The sequence below is a fragment of the Lactuca saligna genome, chromosome 2, assembly GCF_052625555.1.
Source record: "Lactuca saligna cultivar CGN05327 chromosome 2, ASM5262555v1, whole genome shotgun sequence".
Taxonomy (NCBI): Eukaryota; Viridiplantae; Streptophyta; class Magnoliopsida; order Asterales; family Asteraceae; genus Lactuca; species Lactuca saligna.
In genome coordinates this window covers 52,359,257-52,375,532 of record NC_136418.1, presented here as the reverse complement: position 1 = coordinate 52,375,532, position 16,276 = coordinate 52,359,257, and the positions used below count along the sequence as shown (strand labels likewise).

The 16,276-nt window shown below is 33.6% G+C and overlaps 1 protein-coding gene across 1 annotated transcript; it reads right to left on the bottom strand.

The window, feature by feature from the left end:
* Positions 1-586: 586 nt before the first annotated feature.
* LOC145030961 (indigoidine synthase A family protein) lies at positions 587-11,943 on the bottom strand. The gene is made up of 13 exons (XM_078979400.1): positions 11,687-11,943; positions 11,365-11,506; positions 10,840-10,950; positions 10,668-10,750; positions 10,370-10,429; positions 3,781-3,841; positions 3,484-3,590; positions 3,326-3,403; positions 2,262-2,307; positions 2,034-2,154; positions 1,456-1,541; positions 1,025-1,117; positions 587-801 (listed from the first exon to the last, which is right to left on the bottom strand). The coding sequence occupies exons 1-13, from the start codon at positions 11,762-11,764 to the stop codon at positions 773-775; spliced, it is 1,095 nt and encodes a 364-aa protein (XP_078835526.1). The 5' UTR covers positions 11,765-11,943; the 3' UTR covers positions 587-772.
* Positions 11,944-16,276: the final 4,333 nt, after the last annotated feature.

Here is a 16,276-nt window from a genome sequence, read left to right as displayed (position 1 = left end):
ATTTTTCATCTTTATTAATAACTACTAATAAATATTTCACTATAATTAGAACTTTATTAAACTTATACATCAAATCAAAATGATAACTTTCATAGATCACATCAATTAACAAATAATGTAGTTTCAACTACAACATTTCAAGGGTTAATGACTTTAAATGGTAACATACTTTATTTCATGTTCATATGTAGACAAAAAAATTATATATATTTGACCATAATGTTTCACCTGCTAAAAAATATTATCATATTTTATAAGTAATATACCCTCTTGGCTAAATATGAACACAAAACAAAATATGTTACCATTTTAAGTTATTAAACCTTTATTTTTTTTCTAAAAAAGGTTTAACATTTAACATTTTTCTTTTTTTGGCTTTTTTTTGTCAATTTGGCCTCTACATTTTTTTAGCCCTTACATTTTCTACTTAAACCTCATCTTTTATTTTAAAAAATCCATTACATCTTTGTGTAAAACCAGAAAAAATTAGCAGGAAACATGCTAAAATGGTCACACAAGAAAATGTAAAGGCTTTTTTGTTACTACATAAATAAACAAATAAACCTGAAATACCATGGCATCCGAATTCCGAAATGAAGAGGGGAATGTTGTTACTACATAATTAATTAGCCAAAACATTGTCATCTTATTATACATCCTAAAAAATTACAAAATTTAAACTGCTAAATTTAAATTAACAGTTGCGCACGTGACATCTTCCTTTTTTAACACATGGGTAGAAATATTATAAAGGTGAAGAAATATAACAATATCACGAGTCATTTGCTTCCGATTTTGATCCTGACCATTCAAAAAGAAAAACAATATGTAAGATTCAAATTTCATATCATCGTCATTTAACTTCTTTTCAACTTGCACTGTGTTTGTCTTGCATTGGACTGAAAAGATGACAAAAACTACAAATTTCAGAGAATATGTTGTTTGTGCAAAAGACATAAATGCCCTCCTCATCATACACATGTTCTTAGAATTCAAAAAAACAGAAAAAGAAGTGAAAAATAACCTTTATCTTTCTGCTGACCATTGTCTTGTATTTGAGCAAGGGAAGCAGCTATTTGAGCACCAAGAATTGCATTGTTCTTCACTAGAGCAATGTCTATAACCTTATTAAGAACCAACATTCTTCCACCAAAATCCGAAAAAATTAAAATATATATTCTTTTGAATCTAACTAAACTAGTATAATGTTTGTAATAAGAATTAAATGCAAGAAATAGCAACCTACTTTTGTTGATTTGTTTATATAACCTCTTACTTCCATTTTTTTTTGTTAAAACATTGGACTTTAAAAATCAGCCCAATAAGAAAAAAAAAATGTAAGTAAAAAGGTATAATTGGTTTTTTTTTTAAAAGAAAATGAAAGTAGGATGCTATAATACACAAATAAACAAAAATTGTTGTTTCTTGCATTTAGTCTTTTGGTTGAAAGGATACTTGACTCGAGAGAAGATCCTCCTGTTAATTCATTTACTCTAGAAAGTAGATACGGAGTTTCTGCACTTCCTTTTATACCCTTCTCACTGCGATTAAAGCTCCAAATTATAAAAATTAGACAAAGAAGCTAAAGATATGTGAACTATATATAGAAGGAAATGTTGCATTTATTTTTTAGGGTTAAATGCATGTAATAGCAACGGTTTTTCATTGATTTGTTTATTATATCCTTCTACTTTCATTTATTCTTAACAATCCACAATTTTCACTACTATAATTGGGTATATTTTTCAAAATATAATGCCCTAATAAGAGAAATACTGAAATGTAAGTATGTTGGATGCTATAATACATATATAAATGAAAACATGTTGCTACCTTTTTGTATTTAGCCTAATCTTTGAACATCAATGTTATCACTAATCTGTATTAATAATATTCAAGAATGCTACTTCTATTGTTGATTGATTTATTTATTATAGCATCATCCTTTCATTTAGCCCTATTTTTAAACATCCGAAAAAGAAAAGAAAAAAAAAATTAGGTATTTATGTTTGGAGATGATTCTTAAATCTTACCTAGCTTCTCTGAGTGCTGTTTGTATAGCAGAGTCTATGACATTACCAGTAACAGAATGTTGTTTTGGAATAGGAATTCCTATCAAGATACCAGTTCTAAGATCAAGTCTCCTGTTGGCCTCTGAGATCAATAATTACAATTTACAAATAATTTTTTTTTTTAAAAAATGAATAATTAATGAGTCATTTGAAAAAGAAAAATGAGAATATAGTTTTGATTGTACTTGCCAATTAGTCGAGCACATTCTTCCGGTGTATCTACTTGGCATGGTGCCTGGTTTGCCATTCAAAATTTGAACCTCTTAGGGGCATTATTGTAATTATGTCACACAGTTCTGTACAATGGAAACTTTCAAAAGTGCCTGAATTATTTAAGTAACTTTTATCTGTAATTGGAATCTAGTATAACCATAGAACAGATTATTAGTTCTTTTGGTGCTTAGATTTGTAGTGCATTTTAGCAACAGAGTTTTAATTTTTTAATAGGGTTAATAACACTGTTTTTGGGAAACAAACTATTTCCAGTGTATTCAAGTTGCCAACAAACAGATTTTATTGCATAAAATGGGAATAAACTTTTTTTTTTGGTTTTTACCTGCTATACCAGGTTTAAAATTTTACACTTTTGGCCCAGGTTTTAAAGTTTGTAACAATTATGGTCCAAACTTTGCAAACAAAAATTACAAATTTGCCCCAAATATAGTTTTACTTTACAAATCAACTTTTTAAAATTTTGATGCAATCTATTTTTTGTGTTGGTTCTATGAGTTTCGATGAATTTCTTGTGTTGGTTGTAAAGAATTTTAAAAACGTTCTAGAAAAAATTTAAAAGGTTCTAAAAACGTTGAAAAAAAGTAGTAAAAAAAGTTGAAATTGTTGCAAAAAGTGTCAAAAAAGTTTGTAATTTTTTCATCAAAAGTTCAAAAAAGGATGCTAAAAAAGTCTTAAAAGAGTTAACTTGTAAAATAAAAACTAAATTTAGAGAGGAATTTGTAAAGAAAAATGTTTGGACCAAAATCATAAAATTTAAAACTTGGTCCAAAAGTGCAAAAATGACCTCCTATACCTTTTATAGCAGGTAAAAACCAAAAAATAAAAATAAAATAAAATAAAAATTGTTGCCATTTTATGCAATACAATAAGTTTGTTGGCACTTGGCAGCTTGAAGACACTGAAAATAAATAGTTCATTTCAGAAAAACAATGTGAACACTTTTAAATACATTAGAATTAACTTTGTGTTATTTTAAGTCTGTTTATCAAGGTAAAAAAAAACATGGTTGATGAACAAACCTTGCAGCCACTTTTTTCGCTATAAAAAGCAGGAAAGTCATCTGTTTTGTAAGCAGCAACACAAACTCCTTGAGTTTCCTGTAGCATTGGAAATTTACTAAACTGCCACTCTCCCAGTGTAAACTTATGTTTGATCTTAAGCAGAAGAATGAACATACCAAATATTCTAGGGTTTTGGGAATGTCTAATATAGACTTAACTCCAGCTGATACTACACATATTGGAGTTCTTCCAAGCTCAGTTAGATCTGATGATATATCCAGTGCTGAAACAATGCAAGAATCACAGAAAACCCAACCAATCAAGAATTGCTATTTTTTTATCCAACTGCTAATTTTGGGTTGGGTTGATTTTTGCCAGGTCAGCATAACAAGCAGGACCTTAGGAAACCTAAATTGTATAGAAATAAAATTGAAATATCTTAGAATATAAGAGGTGTATAAGAGAAAACTTACTGTTTTCTCCATTTCTGTGAACTCCTCCAATACCCCCTGTAACAAATACAGAAATGCCAACCTGAAGAAAACTGTAGCAATTAAGCACATATGGTGGCAATATTGACAACTACAAAACCTTTATCCCAAACTATTGGGGGTATAGCCTAAAAAACTGAACCCAGAAGAAACTATCAAAATAGTGAATAACATCATTCAATTCAGAAATTACAAAACAAGTGTATACCAAATTGGTATCAGAGCAGGTTTGTTTAATTATGGCAAGATCAACAGCAGCTAAAATCATTGAAGGAAGTATTGTTAGACAAGCTAAAAGTCAAGTTAGTTTAGTTAAAATCATTGAAGGAAGTATTGCCTCTATGTTCAGTAATAACAGAATTCAGTTGAAACTCTCTGAATTTCTCTATCTATTTTCATCATCTTTCTTCCATTACAACATGGTATCAGAGCTCGATCCATTTTTTGCTTAACTGATGAGAAATGTTGCATCAGGACCCCTCATTGATGAATAGCTTAGCTCTTGGTGTTCTTGGAAAGAAAATAAATAATTTTTATGTCTTTGAGTATACTGAGCTCAAACAGAATCTTTCATACAGCTACAACTTTTCTGTATTCAGTATGTTTCTTTCTGTGAATGTACACAATTCTAATCCAAATATCATGTTATGGCATAAACACCTTGGTCATGTTTCTTTAGACATATTGAAACAATTGTTGCATCTTCCTGCTACTTATCATAATTTATTATATTGATGCATGCTTCACTTGTGTTCAAGCTAAAAAAACTCGTTTGTCATTCTCACATAGCATCTCAACTACCAAAGCTCCTTTTCACTTAAGTCATGTTGATGTTTGGGGTCTCTACAAAAATCCAACTTATAATGGTTATAAATACTTTAGAACCATAGTTGATGACTTTTCAAGACATACCTGGATACATGTCCTTAATCATAAGAGCTATGCTTTTTTTTATTAAAACATTTGTTCAAATGATCAAAACACAGTTTCAAACCAAAATCAAATGCATCAGAACTAATAATGCTAAGGAACTTGGCTCAAGTACAGATGGCATTGCATTCTTTCAAAAGAATGTATCTTACACCTAAAGTCAACTTGATACACACCTTAACCAGAATGGCCTTGTTGAAAGAAAACACAACCACATTCTGGAGATTTCTGGAGGTTTATTTTTTTAATCTGAAATTGGCATAGCTTATTGGGGTGGATGTGTATAATCTGGTGTTTATATTACCAATAGACCTCCTTCCAAAAATTCTTAAAATATATCTCCATTTGAAGTTTATACCAACAAACACCATAATTGAATTCTATAAAATCATTTGATTGTTTGTGTTTTGCTTCACCATTATCAGTTGGAAGGGATAAACTCATGCCTCGTGCACATCCATACATATTCCTGGGCTACCCTTCTGGTCAAAAAGCTTATAAGCTTTTGAATTTGGTCACACACAAAATTCACATTTCAAGAGATGTTAAATTCTTTGAGAATTTATATCCACTTCATTCAATTCAATTAAGAACATTCATTCTTCTTTCACACCCACTTCCTATATACCCATTGTTTGTTTCTCAGTTTGACCATTTTACCCCTGCTCCAGAATTTACAGATGTTTCTAATGATAGTTCAAATAACTCTTCTTTGTAAAACTCAGTTTCTCAACAATCTGACCATTTTACCCCTCCTGAAGAAGAGTTAAGAAGGCTTCAAGGCTAAGGCAACCACCAATTCGTTTTCAAGATTACATTTGCAACATGGTTCTCATCAGATGACCCTTCTTCATGTCACCATACCATTACAAATCTATGTATAAATGACATTTATGCTACAGCTTCTCCCATTAACCATCATTTAGTTTTTCACATTCATCAAAACCACTTTGAACCAACTTTCTATCATTAAGCCAAGGGGTATTCCTGAATGGGAGGAAGTTATGCAAAAAGAACTTAAAGGTTTAAATGACAATGGTACTTGGGACATAGTCAAACTTCCTAAAGGGAAAAGACCGATTGCATGTAGATGGGTATACAAAGTCAAATACAAATTAGATGGCTCTATAGAAAGGTTTAAAGCAAGATTGGTTGCCAAGGGTTTCACACAAAGAGAATGCATTGACTTTCATCAAACCTTCTCCTTTGTGGTTAATTTCACAACAGTCAGAAATCTTGTTGCTCTTGTGGTTAAGCTTAGTTGAGATATTCATCATTTTGATGTCAACAATGCATTTTTTGCATGGAGACTTATATGAGGACGTTTACATGAAACTTCCGCCTGTTCATGCTATTGATTCTCCATCTCTTGTGTGCAGACTCAAAAAGTCATTATAGGGATTAAGACAAGCTTCTAGACAATGGTATGCTAAAGAGCTCAAGGAGATACTCATTCTCAAAAGGATCACTAACTTTTTCTTAAAAGAGGTACTTCATCTACCATTATAGTTGTGTATGTTGATGACATCTTAGTAAAAGAAAATGATGCAGAAGAAATCAACAATTTAAAAAAAAAAAAAATTGAATGATCAATTTCAAATTAAAAACCGAGGATTAATTCATTTTTTCCTTGGCATTAAGTTTGAAACTTGATCAAGGCATGGTTATTCATCAAACCAAATATATTACTCTCTACAGCCATCTATATAGCATCTAACCCAGTGTTTCATGAGCGTACAAAGCACATAGAAATCAACTGCCATTTTGTGAGAGGGAAAGTAACAGTTAAGCCTCATTCGATTGGATCATGTTCATACTTATGATCAAAAAGTTGATATACAACTTCATGGAGCTCAACATAATAATGCAAGATCCAAGCTTGGTGTTTGTAAATTTCTACAAGCTTGACAACGGGGGGTGTTAGACAAGCTAAAAGTCAGGTTAGTTGGAGTTACTTAATGTCAAGGGTAAAATAGTCTTTATTTATCAAAGGTGGTTAGGTTTGTTATAGTAGTTGAAAGATGATAGTTATGTAAACAATTTTTGTATATATTGCTTTGTAACATGTGTCTATGTTTAGTATTAACAGAATTCAATTGAAACTCTCTCAATTTCTCTCTCTATCTTCATCATCTTTCTTCCATTAGAACAAGTATCGGAAGCAAGAAGGGATTTCAAGCTGAAATCTGCTCATTGAAGCAAACACTAGAGCAATCAAGTTGAATAATCATAAGGACAACCCATAATCAATAATCAGATGCAGATCGGGGGTAATGGCTTAGATCCTACCATAAGAGCATAACTCAATTTACTTTTCCCAAACAATTTGAATACGAATACTGTCATGGAGGTTACTATCCAGATCGAGGAGAAGAATAAGGTGTTGAACTAACAAAAATCAGTCCCTTCTTGGAATGTGAAATGCAATTTCATTATTCACAAGATTCAAAGACTACAGTAATCCTAAATGTCAACATGGAAATTTAACCAGTTGAACCGGTTAAATTGACTAAAAACACATGGAAATGAAGCATTTTGCATAACAAATTTTGGTGGTCTTTTTCACATCTATTCAGATTTCTCTAAATAAAAACACATGGGAAATGGTAAGAAGTTTTTTGATGCGTTTGTATTAATCTAAACTATATTTTGTTTTGGTATTACACCTTTTTACGAATGTGGATTGATGTAAAACTTATGGTTATGTGTTTTTTTAATGTATTTGGATTGATCTACAAGTCGTTTTTTGTTTAATGTTTGATCTTATGGACGTCAAATTCTTGATTTATGTATATATGTATGTGTAAGAAAATAGGAAAAAAGGATGAAAATTATAGAAACCGATTGACCAGAGCGATCGAACCAGTTGAACTAAAAAACCTGTTTTTAAAACATTGGCAAACATTGTTACAAGAGAATAAATCGGTAGTTCAAATACCAAAAGGGTTACCACCGACACACGGATTTGAGCAAAGTATGTGCTCAAGGAAGGTTGTGGACTGGTGAATGTTAGACCCTACCGTTATCCTCCGTATAAAAAAAGACAAGATCAAGAATTTGATTAATGAAATGTTAGAAGCCAAGGTTATACAACCGAGCAAGAGTACATTTTAAGCCCAATATTAATGGTAAGGAAGAAAGACAGGAGTTGGCAATTTTGTATAGATTATCATGCCTTGAATACGAACATGGTTTTAGACAAATTCCCAGTATTTGTGATTTTTGTGATTGACAAAGTGCTAGATGAATAGTATGGTGCAAAATATTTCTCCAAGCTAGACTTGAAAGTTGGGTATAATGGTAGATGAAGTACCTCTTCTAATGCAACAAGAGCAACCTATAGCTTACTTTAGTCAGAGATGGGAGATCGGCCTCAACAAAAAGTGAATTATGAATAAGAGTTGATGTCAGTCGTTAAGAAATAGAGGCCTTAATTGCTTGGAAGAAAGTTCACCATCCGAAGTAATCAACAAAGTTTGAAATATTCTTTGTGATTAAAGATTAATAGAGTCGGAAATACCAAAAATGGGTTAGCAGACTATTGGGGTATGATTTTGATAAAGTGTACATGAAGGGTACTAGTAATGTGGCAACGAATGCCCTTTCAAGAATTAAAGGAGATGTGGAATGTGTCTTGATTGGAAGGCCTCAATGATTTTCATTAAGAGAAAACTCCAACAAGAAATAGCTAATGATGACTTTTTGATGCAGATCAAAAAAGATATTCAAGAAGGGATCACTTTACACAAGAGATTTACTTTACATCATGAATTATTGCTTTATAAAGATCGTCCCATTATACCACGGAACTCTTCATTGATTAAAAGATTTTCGAAGAATGCCATGGTGGATCAATAGAAGGTCATGCAACACAGGTGAAGATAGAACTTACCAAATAATGGCATCTAAAATCTTGTAGGTGGATATGAGAAAGGACAAAACTAATATGGTTGAAGAATGTGATTTGTCAACATAACTCTGCCATATTAGAACAAGTGAGAATGTGAGAGTATCATCTCATGCATAGGACAAAACTAATATGGCCCATACTAGATGAAGCAAGAATGCATCTTCTTAAAACCCAGTGCAGAAGTGTAGAATGAAACATGTTGTAGATAGTGACTTTTGAGGTGGGGCATTTTGTATTTTTAAGGAATTGTCCTTATTAGAGGAAATCATTGGTCGATCAAAATAAAGTAATAAACCCAAGTTGGTTGCTCGTTTTTATGGGCCATATCCCACATTAGAAAACTAAAGTTACCATCGATGACAAATAAACACTCCATATTCCATGTGTCCTAATTAAGAAGACCCATTGGAAATTGCATATTTGCTCCAACCATTCCAACATAGTTGACAAATGATTTGGAATTACAGGGCACAACGGAACATATTTTGAATTTCCATCCAAGTCCACACAAACCACCGGGTCAATATGAAGTTTCGGTAAAGTGGTAAGACCTTTGTGATTTTGAGGCTTCATGACAAAATTTGGGAAGCTTTGTTAATAGAATTTCCAAATCATGACCTTGAGGACAAGGTCAACTCAACCAGGGAGGTATTGGTAAACCACCCTTAAGGTTTACTTACTCAAGAAGAAGGAACAGTCAAACCAAAGGTTAACTTTGCTTTGGTGCATTTGTAATAAATAGATTAGCTATGGATTTTTATGTATTTTCTCCATAGTAAAGTTAGTGCTATAGCAAGTATAAATATGGGCAGTTAGAAGTTAGTTTTGCACTGGATGAATTTCTGATAGAAGTCGGCTGGATACCACAATGATTATCAGTAAATAAAATCATTCAGTTCAGCAATTACAAACAAGTGTATACCACAACCTCTTGGCAATTGGATGAGAGTCTTCACATGATAATCATTATGTTGTTGAGTCCATTAAGAGATGTGAGACTTGTCAAATTGTACATGAAATAGGTGGGCTGGGTTGTTTTAATGGAAGAGAATCAAATGGCCTGTTGTTTAGTTCATTAAGAGATGTGACTTGTGAGACTTGTCAAAAATGCAAAACTGAGACGATTATTTATCCTGAAATGCTTCAACTATTGCCCATTCCTCAAGGCATATGGGATGACATCGCAACAAAATCACCCAATTCCCATAAGAGGAGTTTAGATGTAGACAATATTACCTCTACACAATATCTGATAGAATAAGGGGGTGCTGATATGACACAAGAATTAAGGCCAAATGTTTTCTTTGTTATCTTTTGGTTTTCAATAGTATAGACCCCTACAGCCCTACTACCACATATTCAAGTTGACCTTTGATCATTACATATCAAAAGATCCAACAATGAAGATACTACCGTTATTTATAAGTTAAGTTCAAATGTACCTATCTTGAGCATATATACACTATATGCAATGCACCCTCATATCCTTATTTTTTCTAAATCAATGAATCCAGTTGAATATATCCCACACTTGCATACTCAAACTTGTATCCTGGTAATGTAGACTTCAATACTACTTGTTTATCACACAAGACTATCAAAACATGTTGTGATATCAACCACTTTATCCTATAACTAACTTCCCTACCTATCTCCCCAACTTTTTGTGAAACAAGCAATATGAATTAAGCCAGAATAAGAAAACTAGCAAGAGAGCACATAGTCACATACCATTGATGCAAAGATCATGGTTGCTGACACGGTTGTTCCACCGCTACTTCTTGTGGCCACCTACAAAAATCAAGAATCATTACACATCAAATAATTTATAGTGTCAAGAAAATGAAGAAAGTAATCAATAGAACACTCTATCTAGCAATTATGTATGAACTTTTGGGAAAAAAGAAAAAGCTTCAGTCAAATGAGGCGTTAAGTGGAACATATATATATTGCATATCAAAAGTGAAATTAACAAATGCAACAAGTGCATACACATACAAACAAGGAGTTAGATTAAAGGCATACTCACAACATGTGCAATGTCCCTTCGAGATATTTTTCGAGCCTTGGTTCCTAACTTAGCTAACCTCTCCAGTTCTTCAGTGGTGAGCCCTAAAAGTGAAAGAAAAAATATACTAAATATCATAATAATGCATCTCTGTCAAAAACTAGTAAAAAGGATTAAGGGATAACATTAACACCTATGCATGGTATGCCATCCAAAATAGCAATGGTAGCAGGAACAGCTCCATTTTCCTTCACAATGGCCTCCACTTCTTTTGCAGTCTCAAAATTTTGAGGATATGGCATGCCTAACAAGTAACAAACAGGAATAATATAGTCATAAGGTTAAATCACAAGCATAGACAATATATTAAACAACATCAGCACCAAACTCCCCAAAGATAATGATATACATGTAATTATGTCAGCTCGCTTACTGTCCATAACTAAACTTTGTAATCACCTTTCATACTGATTACACTAAGCATAACTGTTCATCATGTTCATTGTCTTACAACAAAATAGTAGATTATCATAGTATTGATGTACAGGAGTGTAGCTCACAGGACTTACATACATATAGAACTGTACTGTGTGATAAAAAAACAAAACCCTAAAATCACTCCCTTTGACCTCAAAACTCAAACCATTGGTTAGTATTGAATATAGGGCTTACAAATTTCGGAAGAATGTGAATATCTAGATTATAAACCAAGTCATACCATGAGTTATTATAGTGGACTCCAGAGCAACAACTGCTTTCCCATTTGATAAAGCTGTAGAAACATCTTGAGAAATCTTAATACTCCCCGAACTGGTATTTTCATAGCTACTCCCCTCATTGCTACCCCCCTCATTGCCACCCTAATCGAATAACAAAGATTGCAAAGAACAAAGAAATCTCGGATTATTTCAAATTTTATTAAGATTATCGTAGCTTTGAAAAGTAATTTGTGGGATAATCATATGAAATCAATTAATTACACTAGTGGACAAGTTTAGGGCTGGATCATACACGTATCGAAGTTTGCGGGATTTGGTTACCTTGGAGCCTTGTTTTGATATGTTGAAATGACGACGGAGGTTGGTTATCCTTGAGATAGCGTTAGTTCGTGACGACATATTTCGTGAAACTTTGCGGTTGCTACCGGCTGGAGAAATCCTCGCTACTTTGGCGCTTCCTTTCTTCTACTAGTTTTCAGTGGACGTCCAATAATAAAGGGAAATCGAAGGACCAGGTCATAGACCGGGGAGAGAGTGAGAGATAGCGATGTGCTTTGGTGGTCTCCTACCGAATAAACCACAAGGTGGTCTAGTACCGAATAAACCACAATCGGATAAAAAGTTAGAGGTTTTAACTTTTTGGACTTTTAACTTTTTGTAAAAAAGTTTAAAACATATTGGGTAAAATAAAAAAATTAAAAAAAAAAATCAAATCAACTTTTAACCATGATTAAAAAGGAACATTTTTAAAAATCATGAAATTCCATTTTTTTGTAACTTTTAACTTTTATATCTTAAAATCCACTCAAATATATTTTAAAAATATCTTTTTTTTAGAAAAAGTCATTTTTATAAAAAGATTTTTAACTTAAAAAAAAAAGACTTTTAACTTAAAAAAGGAATCCCAAACACACCCTTAGTACTGAAATTCTCATACCGTTTATATTAATACGGGAAAATAACACATACGACCTACGAACTTTTTAGAATTTATTTTTTTAGTCACTTAACTTTTTAGTGGCTTTACGAGGAAACGAATTGTGTTGCAACCTAACAATTTAGTCCCTTTTACTTATTATACCCAGTAACCATGCCACATCGTCCCAATTTGACACATCATCGATGACATAGCGAAATTGTATGTTCACCCTGCCTCCGTATAAAATGTGAAGCTTGTGCTCTAAGATGGCACAATTTGTAACCTGATTACCCCGATTGCACCCTAAACTTCAATACTAATCACAAAAACGATGCCTTCAGGATCATGTCAAGATCACTGTTGGTCACCAACTACACTTGGCACATGGCGTTTATGTGCATTAGACTTGGTCAAAATTCATTTATTCAAACATTAAATAAATCAAACAAAATATTACTATTTTATCTATACCCATAACTGGAATAAACATATTAAACATGTCTTGATTACCCAACATTAACAACCATCGACTATAATATTTTGTTATATATAATACATTAATCCCCAAAATAAGCAAACTTAACCATATGACATAAAATTCAAACATTAACAAAATATAACATACCAATATTCTTCAAAAAAAAAAAAAAAAACCTACAGTCAAGCATCATAAAATAGACATATGTTTATATTGATTAAAATCCAAAAACCTACATATCCTACATATCCACTTGGTTGTTTCCATTAATTTATGAAAAGCTTCACTTGATACGTGGTGTATTCCAAAGCTGCATGGAGTTTGTGATTATCTACCTAAAATCTGAATTTGTCAAAAAGGTAGATTCTTACTTCCCACAGATTAAAATTTGGATTACATCCAACAATTAACACAGAAGTGTGCAAAGATAACTATTTGTCGCTTGGTTTAATGTATATGGGAAAATGGCCGAAACAGTTTTTTGATAATGTTCCAAATATATCTCTTGAACACAAAGGAAACCATATTTTTCACCTTTTTAAGACATTCATAAATATCCATAGCATCTTGAAGCTTGATTAAACCAACATCCAATGGAGTATAAGATACGATTGAGTAGCAAAAGTTTTTGTTGAAATCATAACAGAAAGAACTGATTAGTTTCACAAATACCTCATAAGAGAAATCATTTATGTAATCAACTATTCCTCCATTGTAAGATCTTCCTAGATAGTAAAAAAGAATCTTCCTCTATGATTGATCTTGATTGAGAAGTATGTTCAGTTTCAGATCCTGATTAAATAAGAAATAAAATTAGATAAATATGAACATTATATGATATTAAGAACCAGAATCATACCATAAATATCAAGATACTATGATGATTTGCGTGAATTCCAATTAACTCTTTCAAATGCCATGACTGGAAATCGTATGAGTGTTTTGGTTTATGTTAATGGTAGAAATTATGGAGGAGATGAATATATAAGTAGTAATTAAATGGGGTAATGTGTTGTCTATCACATTTGCATAGATAGTAATGATTTTCGATTTTGGCGGTTATAGGGTCTAAGGTAATCATTTCAACTATAGATATTGTAATCTTTATCCTTTATCTTTTAAATATACATTAAATTGTAACGCCCCGATTGTCAGGTATCATTATTTTACATTTGAAATCCAAGATCTAAGGTCTACTCTACGAGTTGATGCTATGACTCGTCGAGTAGCAGCGGGATGAGCACATCTAGGGATGAGCAAATGGACCGGGGAACCGGTCGGAACCGGTACTGGAACCGGTCGGGCCGGGACCGGGACGTTATTTTTGTGGATTTTTGGAACCGGGAACCGGTAGGAACCGGAACCGATATAACCGGAACCGGTAGAACCGGCAAAAACCAGAACCGTATAATGCTATTTTTCAAGGACCGGTTCCAACATTTGAAGACACGACAAGAACCGGTAGAACCGGGAACCGGTAGAACCGGAACCGATAGAACCGTCGGGCCGGTTCGGTTCTTGATTTTGGCCGAAGCCGGTTCCCGGTTCCGGTCCGGTTCGGGCCGGTTCCAACCGGTTCGGTCCTTTTGCTCATCCCTAAGCACATCATTTAATGACTGAACTCGGCGAGTTAGGAAGGGGACTAGATGAGTCGTAGCTGTCAGAGGAAACCCTAAATTTCAGGGTTTTTGCACCCTATATATTGGACCATTAGCGCCTCCCTCGGTCCCTCATCACCCCTTAAGAGCCAGAAACCCTAATTTCGTGTGAGAGAGTCCTTGGGAGTGTTTTGGAGCCTTGGAAAGTGAATTTGTGAAGGAAAATTGTAGATCAAGAAGCTTGTATCACTGGGATTAGTGTGGATCCAGATTCTACTTCAGTGTGGGCACGTTTTGGAGGTAATAAGTCATTACCTTGACCTTTCCCCTTTCTAGATCTATCTTACATGAAGTTTTAGGGTTTGATTGGGAGTATTATGAGAAGATAATGGTGTATGAGTTAGATCTGGAGTTGAAACTTCAGATTTGAGTTTCCTTTGGGTTCTAAATTCAGAAAGTCCTTGGTATTGTTATGCAAAAGCCCTTTCTCATGAGTTGAGTTTCATTTCAAGCTTGGTTTTGGATTATGAGGCATGCAAGCACGTAAATGTAGCAACTTTACGTTGCTAATGCACTTTAGGGACCTAGATCTACTGTTTGGAGCGAAGGAATAGCTCAATATTATTTGATTATGGAGGTACCCGTTTGGACTCGACGAGTCTGGGAGATGACTCGGCGAGTCGAGTAGGGTTTTGTTCGATTTAGTCTCGTGTGGACTCGATGAGTCTGGGAGATGACTCGGCGAGTCGGTTTGGGGTTTCAGACACTGAGTCGAGTAGTGACTCAGCGAGTCTATTAGGAACTCGACGAGTCGAGTCGAGTGATCCTTGAATCAGTTGGGATTTGTTGAAAGGAAAAGCTACACTCAGTTAATAGGTCAACATGGACTGTTGACCATTGACCCAATGACTTTGAATTTGACTAGGGATTTTATAATACCTTCCGAGAGTATTTTGGTAATTTGAGTAGTTATTAAGTGGATTACTCATGGGTACAGACGAGGTGGTTAGGAGTAGTCAGTATTATTTCGAGCAGCTAGCGAGATGAGTTATCCTCACTGTATCAGTAGGGTCTAAGGCACCAAGGCCGACCCTTAGGTTATAACTTTGATTTCAGTATGATGTATGCAATTATGATTTGTTAGATCGGTACCAGGATAGAAAGGATGTGATATGCTATTATGATCGGATAGATTGGTATGTTAGTGACCTGGTTAGGTCGGGTAGTCCAGATATATGAGATTGCTATGATTAATGATCTGTGAGATAGTGTTATCTGATTTATATGTTAAAATATGTTATTATGTGCACATAGTTATTTGTTTGGGGGTTGGGTTGAGACAGTCATGCTTTGTGCTGAAGGCCAACATACCCAATGAACGGTCCGGATGGGTTGTGGCCCTGCATAGCGGTCTAGTCATACCGAAGGCTCGGAGTAGATCTAGAGACATGGTAAGGCGGTCCAGTCATGTTGAAGGCCCAATATGCATGTTGTTGTTATTTGTTATTAATATGGTATTATTAGTGTGGTATTGGTATTTTGGGGGTAAGCTCTCGGGCTTACAGTTTCAGTTTATTGTTTTTGGTACATCAGGAGATTGTGGTAAGGCAAATACGTGACTGTACCGCTCCTCATCCTTGTGATTTTGTTACTGGGACACTCTGATGAATAATGTTTTGAAAACAATATGTGAATGACTTATGTTGGATGATTTTGTAAACCATTGATACTCTTGGGTTGGTTTTGAAAAGTTTAAATTTTTTGAAAATATCATAGATGTTACATAAATTCTCTAATTTTTCATTTTTAAATATTTTCTTTTTTTTTTTCAAAAAACAAATCTGCAATTTATATAAAGTATATAATGTTGGATGTATAAAAAATAATGAATATATATTGCAATGTTTTAAACGGAT

What these genes read in the sequence shown, in the direction of transcription:
- LOC145030961 (XM_078979400.1), bottom strand. Translation starts at nt 11,764, where the DNA reads ATGTCGTCACGAACTAACGCTATCTCAAGGATAACCAACCTCCGTCGT. An exon ending in TCACAGAAATGGAGAAAACA is followed by an intron (nt 3,591 to 3,780) that starts GTAAGTTTTCTC and finishes GCATTGTTTCAG; the next exon opens with CACTGGATATATCATCAGAT. An exon ending in AGGATCTTCTCTCGAGTCAA is followed by an intron (nt 1,118 to 1,455) that starts GTATCCTTTCAA and finishes ATAAGGTTATAG; the next exon opens with ACATTGCTCTAGTGAAGAAC.